Below are 15,716 nucleotides of genomic sequence, written 5' to 3'. Positions count from 1 at the left end.
AAGATGTCCATGTCTTTCTTTCTTCAGTCAAAAAGAAATCAAGGTTTTTGATAAAAACATTACAGGATTTTCTCAATATAATGGACTTCAATGGGAACCAAACGGTTCAAGGTCCAAATGAGAGTTTCCGCGCAGCTTCAAAGGGCTTTAAACGACACCAGACAATGAATAAGGGTCTTATCTAGCGAAACTATCGGTCATTTAAAAAATAAATAAAAAAGTTTAAGTTTTGTAAGCACAAATGCTCGCCTTGCTCTTTTCTGTGATGTGCATTCGTGACTCGTTTATCAAAAGTCATGACTTGAGGGGTCCTAGATAAGACCCTTATTCATCGTCTGGTGTCATTTAAAGCCCATTGAAGCTGCATTGAAACTCTCATTTGGACCTTGAACCGTTTGGTTCCGAATAAAGTCCATTATTGAGAAAATGCTGGAATGTTTTCATCAAAAACCTTAATTTCTTTTCGACTGAAGAAAGAAAGACGTGGACATCTTGGATGACATGGGGGTGAGTAAATTATCAGCAAAAGTTTTTTTTTTTTTTTTTTTTTAAAGTGAAATACTCCTTTAAAGAAAATCACATGAGTTCCTTGGATTGAGGATTACAAGTCCCACCATTCAATGCGCGCTGTAGTCGCGCATGCGCAAATCAATTTCGAAACCTCCTGCTTGCCTAGTCGAAAGTCAGAGGCAACTATTTCACCCTAATTTGTGCTTTTGTGTCTAGTGTGCAGAAATGGCAGCTAGATATGATAGAGCTATAACAGTTTTCTCTCCCGATGGTCACCTGTTTCAGGTGGAATATGCTCAGGAAGCAGTAAAGAAGGGCTCCACAGCTGTGAGTGTGTTTATATGGTTATATTTTGAGCCGCAGTTTTAGCTCAGTGGCTAACTGCTACACAAATATACTCTCAAAATGTATTGATATATGATTATTGTGAACAAGTGCTTGATACAGGAATAAACATTGTGATTGATTTAGACTGTTTCGAAGCAGCTGGGGTGTTCGCTTGTTTGGTAGCAATTTGATTGATATGTTAGCTAAGCGTGACTTGCATGTTGCGGCTAACATTAGCATGGGCTATCCTGATATTAAACTAGGTATATTATTTGATTTGCTTTATTTTGATCACATATGCATGTAAATACATTTCAAATGCTGCACTAGTACACTACTATTAAAAAACAATGAATTAATATGGGTTTTAAACATTTTTTGCCAATTAAATGATCAATGAAGTTACAGCGTTAACGTTAACTTACAGCTCCAGCAACTGGGTTTACTAGATGCATTTCAAACATCACGACGTGTTGAAATATCCCTAAATAATACAATACCATTTTAATAGTTTGTGTTTGGTTTTACGTTTTATTGCGCGTCTGCTGTATAACTATGATTCATGTAGTTTCATTTTTAAGACCGTGTTGGGTAATGGCCAAAATTTCCGGAAGAGGGCGATGTTCCCATAGTTAAGTTTAAGATAGAGCCTAGTGAAAATATTGTGCATTCACGCTAAATTAGTTTATTTTCTGTTAAAGTTTCCAGTATTCAGATATTTAAAAAAAAATCTTTTTAACTAACTGTGAATTATTTTTGCACATCTAAGGTTGGAATCAGGGGGAAAGATATTGTTGTCCTGGGTGTTGAGAAGAAGTCAGTGGCAAAGCTTCAGGAGGAGAGGACAGTCAGGAAGATATGTGCTCTGGATGAGCATGTGTGCATGGCCTTTGCAGGTAATATTCATTCTTCTGTGTTCTGTCATTATAATGTTTGTCAGTAACCATTCACTTTAATTGTATGGGAAAAAAATGGCCTGAAAGTGAATGGTGAGTGTGACATTCACTTTTTGTGATTTAACCCTTTCAACTGGTGCCACTGACTTGACAGAATAGCTGGTGTTTATAATATGGACTCTACAATGCATAGGTGATCTTAGAATGGGTTTTGAATGCTTTTGTTTGTGTGCTGTCCAGGTCTGACTGCAGATGCCAGGATTGTCATCAACAGAGCTAGAGTAGAGTGCCAGAGCCACAGACTCACAGTGGAGGACCCAGTTACCGTGGAGTACATCACCCGCTATATCGCCACACTCAAACAGGTAACACCCCCTCACTCTAGCTGACATACAGGTCATTTAAAGCAGTGGTTCTCAAAGTGGGGTCCGCGGACCCCTGGGTCCGAGCTAAAGCCAGGGGGTCCGCGAAATAATTTACAACCTAACGTTTTTTTCCATGCTATGAGTCATGTTTTCTTTATCATCTGAAAACATGCTGTTTATTCCTAAGTAACTTATATAAAGCATTTAACATAAAACAATACAAAGTAGACACTTAAAGTTTTCTATAGATAGATAATCTATGTCTTTGCGTCAAGTAGACTATTCGCTGCTGTTGATTTTGCGCGACGTGCGCCAGAAAGGAGACAGAGAGACGGCATGAACCCGCATCCGGTTCTTTTCTGTATTTTTAAAAGGCATGACATTTTGTAGTCATTTATAATGTAGCCTATACACAAATAAAAAAATGGACACTTTACCGTTTCGGATGATGCACTCTTGTCTTATCTATGACCATAAATAAGAGTATTCCTGTTTCCACTGCTGAGGAAAAATTCCCATGTAATTGCGCGCCGGCGTCTCGCGTGCGCGCACAATAGTCAGTTCTAGCACTGCTACTGTAGATTTGACATTAGAAGTCTGATCATTATCAAAATAAAAGTGCATAGTGACAGGGCCGTACCCACAACTGAGGTTGCAAGGATGCACATCGCGATGATACTGACCTTCTCGTCTGAGGTGCTTCAGCAGACTAACAACGATAGCTCGTCAATGTCAAAATGTTTGAGTCGGAGTGAACTCAAAGTTCCCCGCACGACGTTTCAGTCAACGGTCATAAAGTGCGAGATAAGATGTAGGCCTTTATTAACATAAACTAAACAGCTGTTTTAGATAAAAGTTTTAAAAAACGACTGAAACAATCAGTTTGCAAAGTATTAATCAAGCTCAACTTTAACAAAGGAAAAAAAGCAGGTCAATAGAAACATACTGTGCCCATGAGATTAACATTATGGATTCATATATTTAACATATACTGTATGTTTTTTTAGCTAATTACAGTAGCTCAAATTAACAACGCACACACCTATTAAACATAATGCCATTATCATTGTATTTATAGGCTTATGGGCTTTATTTGTGTGCAGAATAGGCCTAATTATTGAAAAATTTCTCTTTTAAGGCCATTCCTGATTGGAATATGTGATTGTGTTTCGTGACATCTTGACAAAAAAAAAAAATGTATGCCACTGACTGACATGCTTCTACTAAATCTATAGTTATCCAATTGTGGGGCCTTAAAACACCTTAAAATGCACATGTGTAGATCAAGAACATCAAAAATTCCTAAGTGAGGGATCCTAACTAAGTGATTCCTAGCAAGATCACTTTCGTTACCTCAGTAGGCTATTTAAAAATTCCTGCATAGTACCCTGGGTGGAGACCATTCATTTTGTGCAAAAATATTTCATTTGCCGCTCACACATTAACTTTGTGCTCAATAACTGTTATAAATATGAGGGGGGTCCTTGGAATTTTTTTTCCCCTGAAAGGGGTCCCTGGCACCAAAATGTTTGAGAACCCCTGATTTAAAGGGATAGTTCACTCAAAAAAAGGAACAATCTAGACCTGTATGACTTAGGGCGTTTTCACACCTGAAAGTCTGCACCAAGGTCCGAACCAAAGTTCACGTTTTGATGCATTTTATACTTTCAGAAAGTTTTGGTTTGGTTTCACACTGCAATTATGCGAGCGCATTAAAGGGGCCATTAACTGGCTTTTTAAATTTTATTGTATTGTTTTGATGTCATAGTTCCCCACTTTCAAAAACAAGTTGTTTGCTGGACCTGGTGTCAATAAAAGCTTTTATTGGACTAACAAGGACGTTTCCAGTTCTGAAACTTACAGGATAGTCTTGTAATATGTTATTGTTGACCTCTTAGATGTCAAAAGCTCAAGGAAAATTTGATCTCTAAGTTCATCACCCATTTAAAGAACTTTACGCGACACACTTGTGTCCTGTTGTTATCACCTATGTGGGCTGCATCTTGACATTGATTGGTTTAGTAAATGGAAGTGCGTCTGATGTCAGAGTGTTGTCAATTCGGCGGGTAACTTGAACAACATGAACGAACAGATGCACATCGTTGCAACTATATTTTTATTTTAATGGCATAATTACCTGCAGCACCAACTATACACAACGCTTGTTCAAATTCGCCAAATGAACGTCCTCATCGTGCAAACACTTTATTGTCGCTGACAGGAAAGAAGGAGAAGACTTCAAGTTGACTTCTTATGTCATCAGACCATACTTCAATTAAAAACCTTGTCTCCTCATCTCCCCGAGTGCTAACACGGCTCATTTTTCCTGCCACCTTCCTTTTTTTTCTGGCTTTTTGGGAACCACCAGAGCTTCCTGTAAAAAGTCTGAAAGTCTGGACCATACAGAAATGCTTTCACATTTCCAAATTACCAAATTTGGAACCAAATTGACCAAATTTCATACATTTACATTTATTAATTTAGCTGACACTTTTATCCAAAGCTACTAACAATTGCTATATATGTCAGAGGTCGCACGCCTCTGGAGCAACTAGGGGTTAAGTGTCGTGCTCAAGGACACATTGGTGTCTCTCAGTGGATTTGAACCCGGGTCCCGGGCGCCATCACTGTTTGGTTCGGACCTTGGTCCGGGGGAGGTTTCAAACCTGTAATTTTGATTCTGACCAAACTGAAAAAACAGAAAGTCCAGACCAAACAAGATAGGTGTGAAAGGGCCCTTACTCTCTTCTGTGGAACACAATGAAAGATTGAGAAAAGCCTTGGTGTTTTTACTGTACAGTGAAAGTCAGTGGGGTCCAATTTTGTTTGGACACCTGGGGCCCGTTTCAATAAGGAGGTTCAACCAACTCTGAGTTGACTTACCCTGAGATGGGAAACTCTTGAGTTTTCGGTTTCAGAACATCTGAAATGAGTTGGTTCAATCAACTCTGAGTTGACTGACCCTGAGTTAAGCGTGTGCACCACAACTATAAAAGGCCATTATCAATGGAGCGCAGATATTATGAGTCACCATTGCAACAGCGCCAGACAAAAAGAGGTGTTGGGTATAATTAATTACCAAGTAATGTAAATATTGTAATTTAATTAAAGGGATTACTCTTAATTCTTCTGTAATTTAAAATAAAATATGATGCAGTTACATTAAATAGGCTATTGCATAAACTATAGACCAATTCAGTATAAAACAATAGTGGATTTAACATAAATTTTTAAAAGGTATATTTTTCATGTAACCTTTTCCCTCTACACACTTTGATCAATTCAAGAATAATTCATGCAATTGTATATTGTTAATTTGAAAGAATTAAAAGTGCAGTTTCTTGTCTCTCCTCGTTGTATTGTTCAAGTGGTTGAGGTTGATATAGGATTTAGCAATTAGTAATATGTAGACCAATACTTTCTAGAGATAGTAATTATTACATTAATCTATCTACACCGTTGAAGATGCCATTTGTAGTTAATAATTCCTAACTATTTTAGAGTAACTTAATGTTCTAATATCAGAAACTGGAAGAATGTTATTCAACCTAAAGTAGGCTACTATTACTTTGATAAATTTTTACTTAACTAAAAGTAAAAATACCAGTCTAAAAATCTACTCAAGTAAAAAGTAGTTAATTTAAAACATGAGTAAAAGTTGCTGAGTAACTTGTTTAACAGCGGGGGTGGGGTGGGGGACTACCCCATGTAGGGTTGTAATGTATGAGAGTTTCACAGTGTGATAACCGTCTCAGAAAATATTACGGTTTATGGTATTAAACAATCATTAAATATATAAACTGCATCATTAAATTACGGTTATTATCATCAGTTAAAATGACGGTTAAATAAATTAAGCATTTGTTCAATAAAACATATCTAATCAACTAACTTCAATAATTGATTATGAAGAAGATTAACATCTTATTTTTTTATCATTAATAACTTATTAAATTATGTTTGAAGAATAATTGAGTTCTATTAAATGTTTTTTATTCCATTTTTTTAATGATTTAATAGAAATATATTATCAAAAATGGTAATCAAATAAAAGTTTAGCAAACGTTTTAATCCTTTTATTTTTTGGCAAAGTGATGCAAAACAGATTTAGTCAATTAAAACCATGGACAAACAATATATATTCCTTAAAGAATGTGTAAATACATTTTAGTACTATTGTTGGTGTTTAAACAGCAGAGTGTTTAAACTCTTTAAAAAAGGGGAGGAGACCGCAAGAAGCTCTGGGTTTACTGAAGAACACCTGTTCCCGACCAGGTTAGGTTCACAGAATAAGTTACCATGGTAACTGACTGAGTATAAGTTACCTCTCTTTCAGAAACGGGTTTGAGTTACTCTGCTTTCTCGGGTTTGATATACCCCCCTTTCTGAAACAGAAAACCCAGAGTTTCCCTCATTTCAGGGTTAACACACTCAGAGTTTTCACTTAACCTTCTGAAACAGGCCCCAGCTTTCTTAAGAATATTTTATTTTGTGTTCTGCAGAAGAAATTAAGTCATACAGGTTTTAGAATGACATGAGGGAGAGTTATGGCTGGATTACCGGTACACTCACGTAGCCAGGCCTTCAATCTGACGGCTGAAGGTCTGGACTCCATCACAGCTTTCATTGGCCAAGGACTGCCCAAGTCGACCGAAATGCAAAGCAACTTAGTTCCATGACATGTTTAGGGGGCGTCAAAATATAAAGTCAATATCCCTATGTTAACAGACTGGCATATGATTAATAATTTATTAACTCAAGATAAATTGTTTCCCATTTTGTCTTAGCTTCAGATGTCATGCCCTCAGATCGTTGGCCCAAAAAATTGAATAGTAAATTTTTTCCTGATAAAAATTGTGTTTGAGATTTGTATTTAACCCCAGGTGTGCTGTTTTTGTTTGTTGGGCTGCACATTGTGCATTGTGGCCCAAAATTGTGTGATATATCAATATGTAAAATATTGAACAAAATAGTAATAGTATATTTTAATAGTAAATATTAAATACTAACATTCATGGATGTCTTAATTTATTTATTTTCAGATTTTAAACCATCAAGCTTTACTGAAAAACAGTAGGATGTCTCTGAAGCATGCCGTGTATATATTCAATTACATTGCAGCCTTTTCTATTTAATCACAGTTAGCCATATCACGATTTCAGTTTTATTATTAATCATGCAGCCTTGGGTAAGAAAAGAATGGATTTACAGAGTTTAATGACACTGTTATGATATTTTTCCATCTGTATTCATTGTGCTTTTTTATTGTGCAACAGCGCTACACTCAAAGCAATGGACGCCGTCCCTTTGGTATCTCGGCTCTAATCGTTGGCTTCGACTATGATGGGACTCCACGTCTATATCAGACAGACCCATCTGGAACATACCATGCATGGAAGGTAAAGTGGGAGCAGTTTGTTTCCACAATGTTCAGATGTTACTCATTTTGCCACTGTAAAATAAGCCTTTTGTAGCCCTATGTCACTCTTAAAATGTCAGAGAAAATAACAGAATCAGTGATTATTTAGAAAATAGAAAATTGTACTTATAGGCTTATTTATTATAGGCTACTGTAAGAACACATAATTAAAGTTTAGTTTAATTTTAGTTGATCGTTATGAAAGTTATTTTCATTTCATGAATATAGTGACCAAAATGATCACATACACAGAATCTTGTTCAAAAAGCCTAATACACAATGAAATCAATTCACCAAATTAATAACAACATTAAAGATTTGTTCTAAAGGAGTGTCTTTTATGTCACCTACTAAACTTTAAAAAAGGTTTTATAAAAAGGAAAAAAGGTTTTATAAAAAGTTAAACCTCACATTTCAGCATTTAAATCATCTTTATAAAAAGAATGAGTTAATAAAGATGCGTTCCTGACATTTATAATGCACAGTAGCTTATCTTTTATTATAGTAAAATTCGGTCCGATTTCCCCACAACGACAAAGAAGTTTTAGTAGCTAATGTATTTCCACGACAGAAAAACGCTTGCTGTAGCTCTACTAAAAGATTTATTTACGGAGAAGAGAAAAAACACCCAAGTGTTTGGGTGCATGTGCTGAAGAGTTTATGAGCGCGCTTCCCGTGAGCGCATAATGGGCGCGCTTCCCGTGCACCTATTTGAAATAACGACCTCGAGCGCGCAAAAGACGCGATATGTGAACTGGAGACCCCCTTGACATCGCTACTGTTCTGTGATAGGCTCCTTCTCAGCAAGCAGGGGCGCCATTGCCCATAATTGAATCGAAATGATAAAAAATAGAAAACCTTCGCGGCACAGGGAATTTTTTTTAACTGCTCGTGCCGCCCCCCATGTGACATGAAGAAATGCCGCCCCGGGCGACTGCCCGGTTTGCCCGTGCCTAAAACCGCTACTGATATTGACCCTCTTCTCACCTGTTCTATCAGGCAAACGCTATTGGGCGCAGTGCGAAGACAGTGAGGGAGTTTTTGGAGAAAAACTACACAGACGAAGCCATTGCAAGTGATAACGATGCCATCAAATTGGCCATCAAAGCCTTACTAGAGGTAAACACCATGTCGTCAGTTACTTGCGTGTCAAACACTCTCATATCATAAAGTTGACAGGATGTAACATGTTTGCTGAGGCAATTGTAAATGATCTTTGCTGCACAGGTTGTGCAATCCGGGGGCAAGAACATCGAGCTGGCTGTGATCCGGAGAAACCAGCCCCTAAAGGTAATATTTGATTTATGATTTTTTTTTTTTGTATGTTCATCCGTTAACAATCGTCTCGATGCAACATTCTTGTCATCCATTTAACGTTGGAACTGTCTCAGTAATCACCCCTCTCTCCTTTCACAGATTCTGGAGTCCAAAGAGATTGAGACGCTGGTCGCCGAAATAGAGAAGGAGAAAGAGGAGGAGGCAGAGAAGAAAAAGCAGAAGAAGTCTTCGTAAATCACTCATGTGAATGTGTAGTTTTGTTTATACGGGCAGAAGCACTTGGCTCAGGCCCATCACTGTACCCTCTCCCTTCCTGCATCTCATCCGTTTTAGAGCACAGTCTCCCAGTCTTCTTCTGAAACCACAGTATGTATGAATATGCTTTTGTTCCAGGAAATATTTGTCAAAATCTGAAGTAATGAAAGCATCTTTAGGGTTGAGAGTTGCCAAGTCATTTGTTGAGCACCTACAAGCCGGCCCCAGTATGTCCTGGTCAGTTTTCACTCTTCTCTAACACCACTGAGAATTCTGGGGGAATGTGCTCTGACTGATGTTTCCTAATAAACTCTTTTGGTTTGTACCAATAGACTGTTGTCTTTCTATTGTCATATTTATCACAACAAAAAAAAAACATTCAAATAAGACTCGTGAAACAAGGTTTGTGATTAGACATTATGGGTTGGGGTCATTTTTATTTGACAGTAGTTGAACTACCAACTTTGACTTAAAAACCTAGCCAGTTGATTTAATTTGGGCCCAGTAAGTTTTTTTTATTTTATTTTTTATGTACATTTCTACATAAAGTTGATCAAAAGTTACAAGACTTTTTCCTTATTAGACACACAAAACCTTTTCAAATAGTCTAATTTAACTTTCTTCAAAGACTCCTGTAAAAGTATTATGGTTTAGACAAAAACAAGGCAGAACAATAGTTATTTCAACATTGATAAATGTTTTTTGAGCAACAAACCAGCTTATTAAAATTATTTCTGAATGATGGTGTGACCATGACTGAGCTTTGCCATTACAGGAACACCATTTTGAGAACACCATTAGATTTTTTCTTGACAGAAAATCATTTTGAAACCATCCTGTAATTTCAATTTGTCAGATTTGTCACTATTTACAATTACTAATTGACACATATCTGACTATTGAAGAACAAAAAAACTTTTTAGCACCAAATGAAAGGAAATGCATGTGTGACGGAGCGGTAGAGGATTTCAATAAGTTACTTTGCTTATGTTGATAATTGTTGACTACGCCACCCTGAATATATCAGGGAATATCTAAATAACCCAGCAGTTAGCATTTGGTCACACTGGTTTGTGTGTGTCAGTGAGGTCAGAGACAAGAATACAGCTTAATTACAAAAAAAAGGTCTTTTATTGACATACAAAAATAGTTAAAAACAGTATCTTCACTTAAAACACAGATTGAGATATCTATCAGAATCCAGAGTTTCAACAAGATCAGAGAAACTCAAAATTTTGACAGTGGTACCCCTGTCGTTTTTTTTTTGTTTTGTTTTTTTTGTGGTGCGAAAAAATAAGTTTCTCCAATCTTCTTGAAACTCTGGATTCTGATAGAGGGCCATGGGACTTAGACCTGAGTGCAAAAATGGAGGCTCTAGCCCCTTCCAGAGCTGATATATTGAGATATTTATATTGGCATAAATGCTACGTGGAATCTCAATATCTCAGCTCTTGAAGGGTCTAGAGACAGTGGTACCCCTGTCGTTTTTTTTTGGTCTGAAAAAATAAGTTTCTCCAATCTTCTTGAAACTCTGGATTCTGATAGAGTTAATTATTCTGATTTCTTTTGATTATTTTAATTTCTTCTATGTAAAGCACTTTGAATTGCCACTGTGTATGAAATGTGCTATATAAATAAACTTGCCTTGCCTAGAGGGCCATGGGACTTAGACCTGAGTGCAAAAATGGAGGCTCTAGACCCTTCCAGAGCTGAGATATTGAGATATTTATAATGGCATAAATGCTACGTGGAATCTCAATATCTCAGCTCTGGAAGGGTCTAGAGCCTCCATTTTTGCACTCAGGTTAATTATTACTCAGTTCTAATTTGTTAAATTTAATTAATAATTTTGTTTGTAATCTGTTGCCACATTTTTCTTTTTTTGATTAGATAAAGCATATTCATTTTTACAGTTTTGTAAAAATGTGTTTTTGATTACAATTATTAATTGCATTAATTCAATGTAACCCATTTCTTATGAGCTTTTTCTGTAGTTTGTATTAACCTTTTTGCCATTTTGATTGTTTAATTAAACTTGTAGGGTCACTAAAAACAAATATCTACTCTGGACATAACTTTTGGCTACTATGCTTGCTAAGGCTATTTAATGGTCAACAAGTTCATTCTTCAAATGTAGCATAGTCCTAATCTGGAAGTCCTAAATAGGAATTATTGTTTTACTGTGACTGCAACACTTTTAAAGTGCATGAAATTATACTTTTCAGTGACTCAGATGAGCTTTTTCAGTCAAGGATGGTTTACAATAGCATTTCACGGTCCTGTTTGCTGACTAAATGCATAGAAGACTGTGTGCTCGATGGACTCATTGAAGAGTCAGTGAAATTGTTCCAGACTGCAGCTCTTCAATTCAATTAATTATTGATTGTATCATCATCTGCATGCGCTGCTAACTGCCTCAGATCAAAGGCACACAGAGTATGTGTGCGTTCTAGGTTTCCGTCCCTCTGCCAGCACGTCAAATGGAGGAAGACAGAGGTAATTTACCCGTCATTATTATGCATGAGTGTACTCATGAAAACAAAGATGTTTTTAATGTTGTCTAGCCATTTTGAATTTTATTCATTCCCAGGATATGAATTCTTGATATCAACAATTCAATTTTCCCTGGTTAAAATTCTAATTCTATTTCTAGTAACAATGACCATTTTGATATCAGGACATTTTCAGAAATAGAATTCTTGATACTAAAAAATATAATTCTTGATATCTGTTATTGTATTTTATGTAGTAAAATGTCACCATAGACTGTCATTTAAATTAAACTGCTGATATCAAGAATTGATTTCTAAATTCCAATTTCACATAGAAATACAATATTTTTTGTATTGCAATTACTTCGTCACTATATAAATTCCTGCTTTCAAGGATTCAATTGTCACAAGACTTGATTTCTGTATATTTATTTCAACAGGTTACATTTGTTATTTCTGATCTGAAAATGTATTTCTGATATCAAAAATTAGGAGAGTCATTTTAGATATCTAAAATGCCTAAATTACTTACAATCACATTCATGAAATTAGAAATTAACATTGTCACTTTTACTAGCAATTTAATTGTTGATATCAAGAACAGACATTTGCATTAGTAACCACATTATTGTTTATTGATATAAAAATGTTTTTTACTAGTCCGAATTGTATTTCTGATGTGAAATTGGAATTCCAACTAGTAAGAAAACAATTCTTGATATCAAACAAATGAATGTAAAAGACAGCCTATGTATGGTGACATTTAACTAGTGAAAATACAATTAGAGGTATCAAGAATTAACGGTTTTACTACTGAAAATTGAATTGTGGATATCAAGAATTAATTTCCTGGGAAATGATTAATAGTGAAAATGGCTTGCCATAGTACAGACCTAGTCTCACAATCATTTTCCATCCCAAACCGCTCCAAATCTCCTCTCAGGCGGAACAGCTGAACATTGTAAACAGCTTTTGAACTCGAGTACTAAATCCCCATTCGGACGAGACTGGTCCCTGAAGAGGTTAGTTGAGGTAAGAGTGTGGTTCATAGATGAACTGCCTGAATTATTCTCACACATGGGTAAAAAAAAAAACGTGTGCCAATTCAGAATCGTCTGATCAGATCATTTATTTTCACTTGCAATAATCAATGATTCTGGTGTTCTGTGACAGACAGCATCAAGACAGAGCCCATCTAACGGAGAGTCTTGGCACTTCCTATTAGCCCCATTGTGCATCACCTTGGTTGCAGTTCCATTAGAATTCCACTGAAAGTGATCGCGGGCGAGTGCAGAATGAATGGGAGTCTATGGGGCTAAACGGCTAAATGTGTCTCTTTCACCTGCTTGTCGTTTAATCAAAATAGATTTTATTGTTGATTCCGCAAGTTGAATATAGATTATAGGCCAAAAGTCGAATGAACGAGTACTTAAGTCCTTTTGATCTCCTACAGGTTAGGCTGTTGTTGGCCGGAACACGCTAGCATTCTGCTATTGTGTGACGTCATCACATTTTTGAACGGATTTTTAGAACAGATAAGTGAACTTAAAAATGCAATTTTCAGCTGAGTGTATTTTCTTAGCCCTCCCTTTTGAATGCAACTTTCAAATTACTTGACAAAAAATTACATCCTGAGAAAAGTGGATTTCTGGGGGTGAAACCCCATTGACTCCCACTCGACCACGAGCGCCCCCGCATGGACAGAGATGCGTTACTGCAGCCAGTCCAGAACCCGGAAGTAACCAGCCAGTGCCAATTCTCTTCAATTAGACATTCTCTGGACACACCTGAATTAATCAATTTGGCCAATAATGGCAGAGAGGAAACAAGGAATTGGTTTAAGTTCAGGAAGTAGTGCAGCTGTGCATAAAGCCCATTACGCTTTTGGGAAAAGCCATTAAGTGGTCCTTTCTGCTGGTAGTCTCAGCCTGGTTGTTATGTTTTATTTTTTTTTTTTCAGTTTGACTGAAACTCACTACCCTCGTGTGTAGAGGACTATATTGGTGTGTGTGGCACTTATATTGGCCCCAGACTGTGAGCACCTGGTTTTGTGCTTTGATATTGGTGCATTGAGCACCAATATCAAATATTGTGTGCCAATATCAAATATCACCAATATCAAATATCTCAATATCTCAGCTCTGGAAGGGTCTAGAGCCTCCATTTTTGCACTCAGGTCTAAGTCCCATGGCCCTCTAATTTTCAAAATTTTGAGTTTCTCTGATCTTCTTGAAACTTTTCGAGAGTTCTGGTATTCAAGAAGAAACTCTGGATTCTGATAGAGGGCCATGAGACTTGGCCTCATGCATAGGGGAAGGGGCTAGAGCCTCCATTTTTGCACTCAGGTCTAAGTCTCATGGCCCTCTATCAGAATCCAGAGTTTTGGGAAGATTGGAGAAACTTAATTTTTCGCCTGAAAAAAAAAAAAACGTAAGGGGTACCACTGTCGTTTTTTTTTGGGCTGAATTTTTGAGTTACGATATCTCAGCTCTGGAAGGCGCTAGAGCCTCCATTTTTGCACTCAGGTCAAAGTCTCATGGCCCTCTATCAGAATCCAGAGTTTTGGGAAGATTGGAGAAACTTAATTTTTCGCCCGAAAAAAAAAAAAACATAAGGGGTACCACTGTCGTTTTTTTTTTCGGGCCGAATTTTTGAGTTTTGATATCTCAGCTCTGGAAGGGGCTAGAGCCTCCATTTTTGCACTCAGGTCTAAGTCTCATGGCCCTCTATCAGAATCCAGAGTTTTGGGAAGATTGGAGAAACTTAATTTTTCGGCCGAAAAAAACAAAACGTAAGGGGTACCACTGTCGTTTTTTTTTTCGGGCCGAATTTTTGAGTTTTGATATCTCAGCTCTGGAAGGGGCTAGAGCCTCCATTTTTGCACTCAGGTCTAAGTCTCGTGGCCCTCTATCAGAATCCAGAGTTTTGGGAATATTGGAGAAACTTAATTTTTCGCCCGAAAAAAAAAAAGCGTAAGGGGTACCACTGTCGGTTTTTTTTCGGGCCGAATTTTTGAGTTTCTATATCTCAGCTCTGGAAGGGGCTAGAGCCTCCATTTTTGCACTCAGGTCCAAGTATCACGGCCCTCTATCAGAATCCAGAGTTTTGGGAAGATTGGAGAAACTTAATTTTTCGCCCGAAAAAAAAAAGCGTAAGGGGTACCACTGTCGTTTTTTTTTCGGGGCGAATTTTTGAGTTTCGATATCTCAGCTCTGGAAGGGGCTAGAGCCTCCATTTTTGCACTCAGGTCCAAGTCTCATGGCCCTCTATCAGAATCCAGAGTTTTGTGAAGATTGGAGAAACGTAATTTATCGCCCGAAAAAAAAAAACGTAAGGGGTACCACTGTCGTTTTTTTTTCGGGCCGAATTTTTGAGTTTCGATATCTCAGCTCTGGAAGGGGCTAGAGCCTCCATTTTTGCATTCAGGTCTAAGTCTCATGGCCCTCTATCAGAATCCAGAGTTTTGGGAAGATTGGAGAAACTTAATTTTTCGCCCGAAAAAAAATAAAATAAGGGGTACCACTGTCGTTTTTTTTTCAGGCCGAATTTTTGAGTTTTGATATCTCAGCTCTGGAAAGGGTTAGAGCCTCCATTTTTGCACTCAGGTCTAAGTCTCGTGGCCCTCTATCAGAATCCAGAGTTTTGGGAAGATTGGAGAAACTTAATTTTTCGCCCAAAAAAAAAAAAAAACGTAAGGGGTACCACTGTCGTTTTTTTTTTCGGGCCGAATTTTTGAGTTTCGATATCTCAGCTCTGGAAGGGGCTAGAGCCTCCATTTTTGCACTCAGGTCCAAGTCTCATGGCCCTCTATCAGAATCCAGAGTTTTGGGAAGATTGGAGAAACTTAATTTTTCGCCCGAAAAAAAAAACCGTAAGGGGTACCACTGTCGTTTTTTTTTTTTGGGCCGAATTTTTGAGTTTTGATATCTCAGCTCTGGAAGGGGCTAGGAGCCTCCATTTTTGCACTCAGGTCTAAGTCTCATGGCCCTCTATCAGAATCCAGAGTTTTGGGAAGATTGGAGAAACTTAATTTTTCGCCCGAAAAAAAAAAACGTAAGGGGTACCACTGTCGTTTTTTTTTCGGGCCGATTTTTTGAGTTTCGATATCTCAGCTCTGGAAGGGGCTAGAGCCTCCATTTTTGCACTCAGGTCTAAGTCTCATGGCCCTCTATCA

General features: G+C 37.4%; 1 protein-coding gene across 1 annotated transcript; it reads left to right on the top strand.

Annotated features, from left to right (window-relative positions):
• Nucleotides 1–638: 638 nt before the first annotated feature.
• Nucleotides 639–9,381, top strand: psma8 (proteasome 20S subunit alpha 8). Its single transcript, XM_039670105.2, has 7 exons — nt 639–837; nt 1,607–1,733; nt 1,974–2,098; nt 7,375–7,497; nt 8,517–8,636; nt 8,745–8,807; nt 8,934–9,381. The coding sequence occupies exons 1-7, from the start codon at nt 736–738 to the stop codon at nt 9,027–9,029; spliced, it is 756 nt and encodes a 251-aa protein (XP_039526039.1). The 5' UTR covers nt 639–735; the 3' UTR covers nt 9,030–9,381.
• The last annotated feature ends 6,335 nt before the right edge of the window (nt 9,382–15,716 follow it).

This window comes from Pimephales promelas, chromosome 13 (assembly GCF_988280905.1).
Source record: "Pimephales promelas chromosome 13, fPimPro1.hap1.1, whole genome shotgun sequence".
Classification (NCBI taxonomy): Eukaryota; Metazoa; Chordata; class Actinopteri; order Cypriniformes; family Leuciscidae; genus Pimephales; species Pimephales promelas.
Note: the sequence above shows the minus strand (reverse complement) of the source record. Positions and strands in the feature narration are given on the sequence as shown.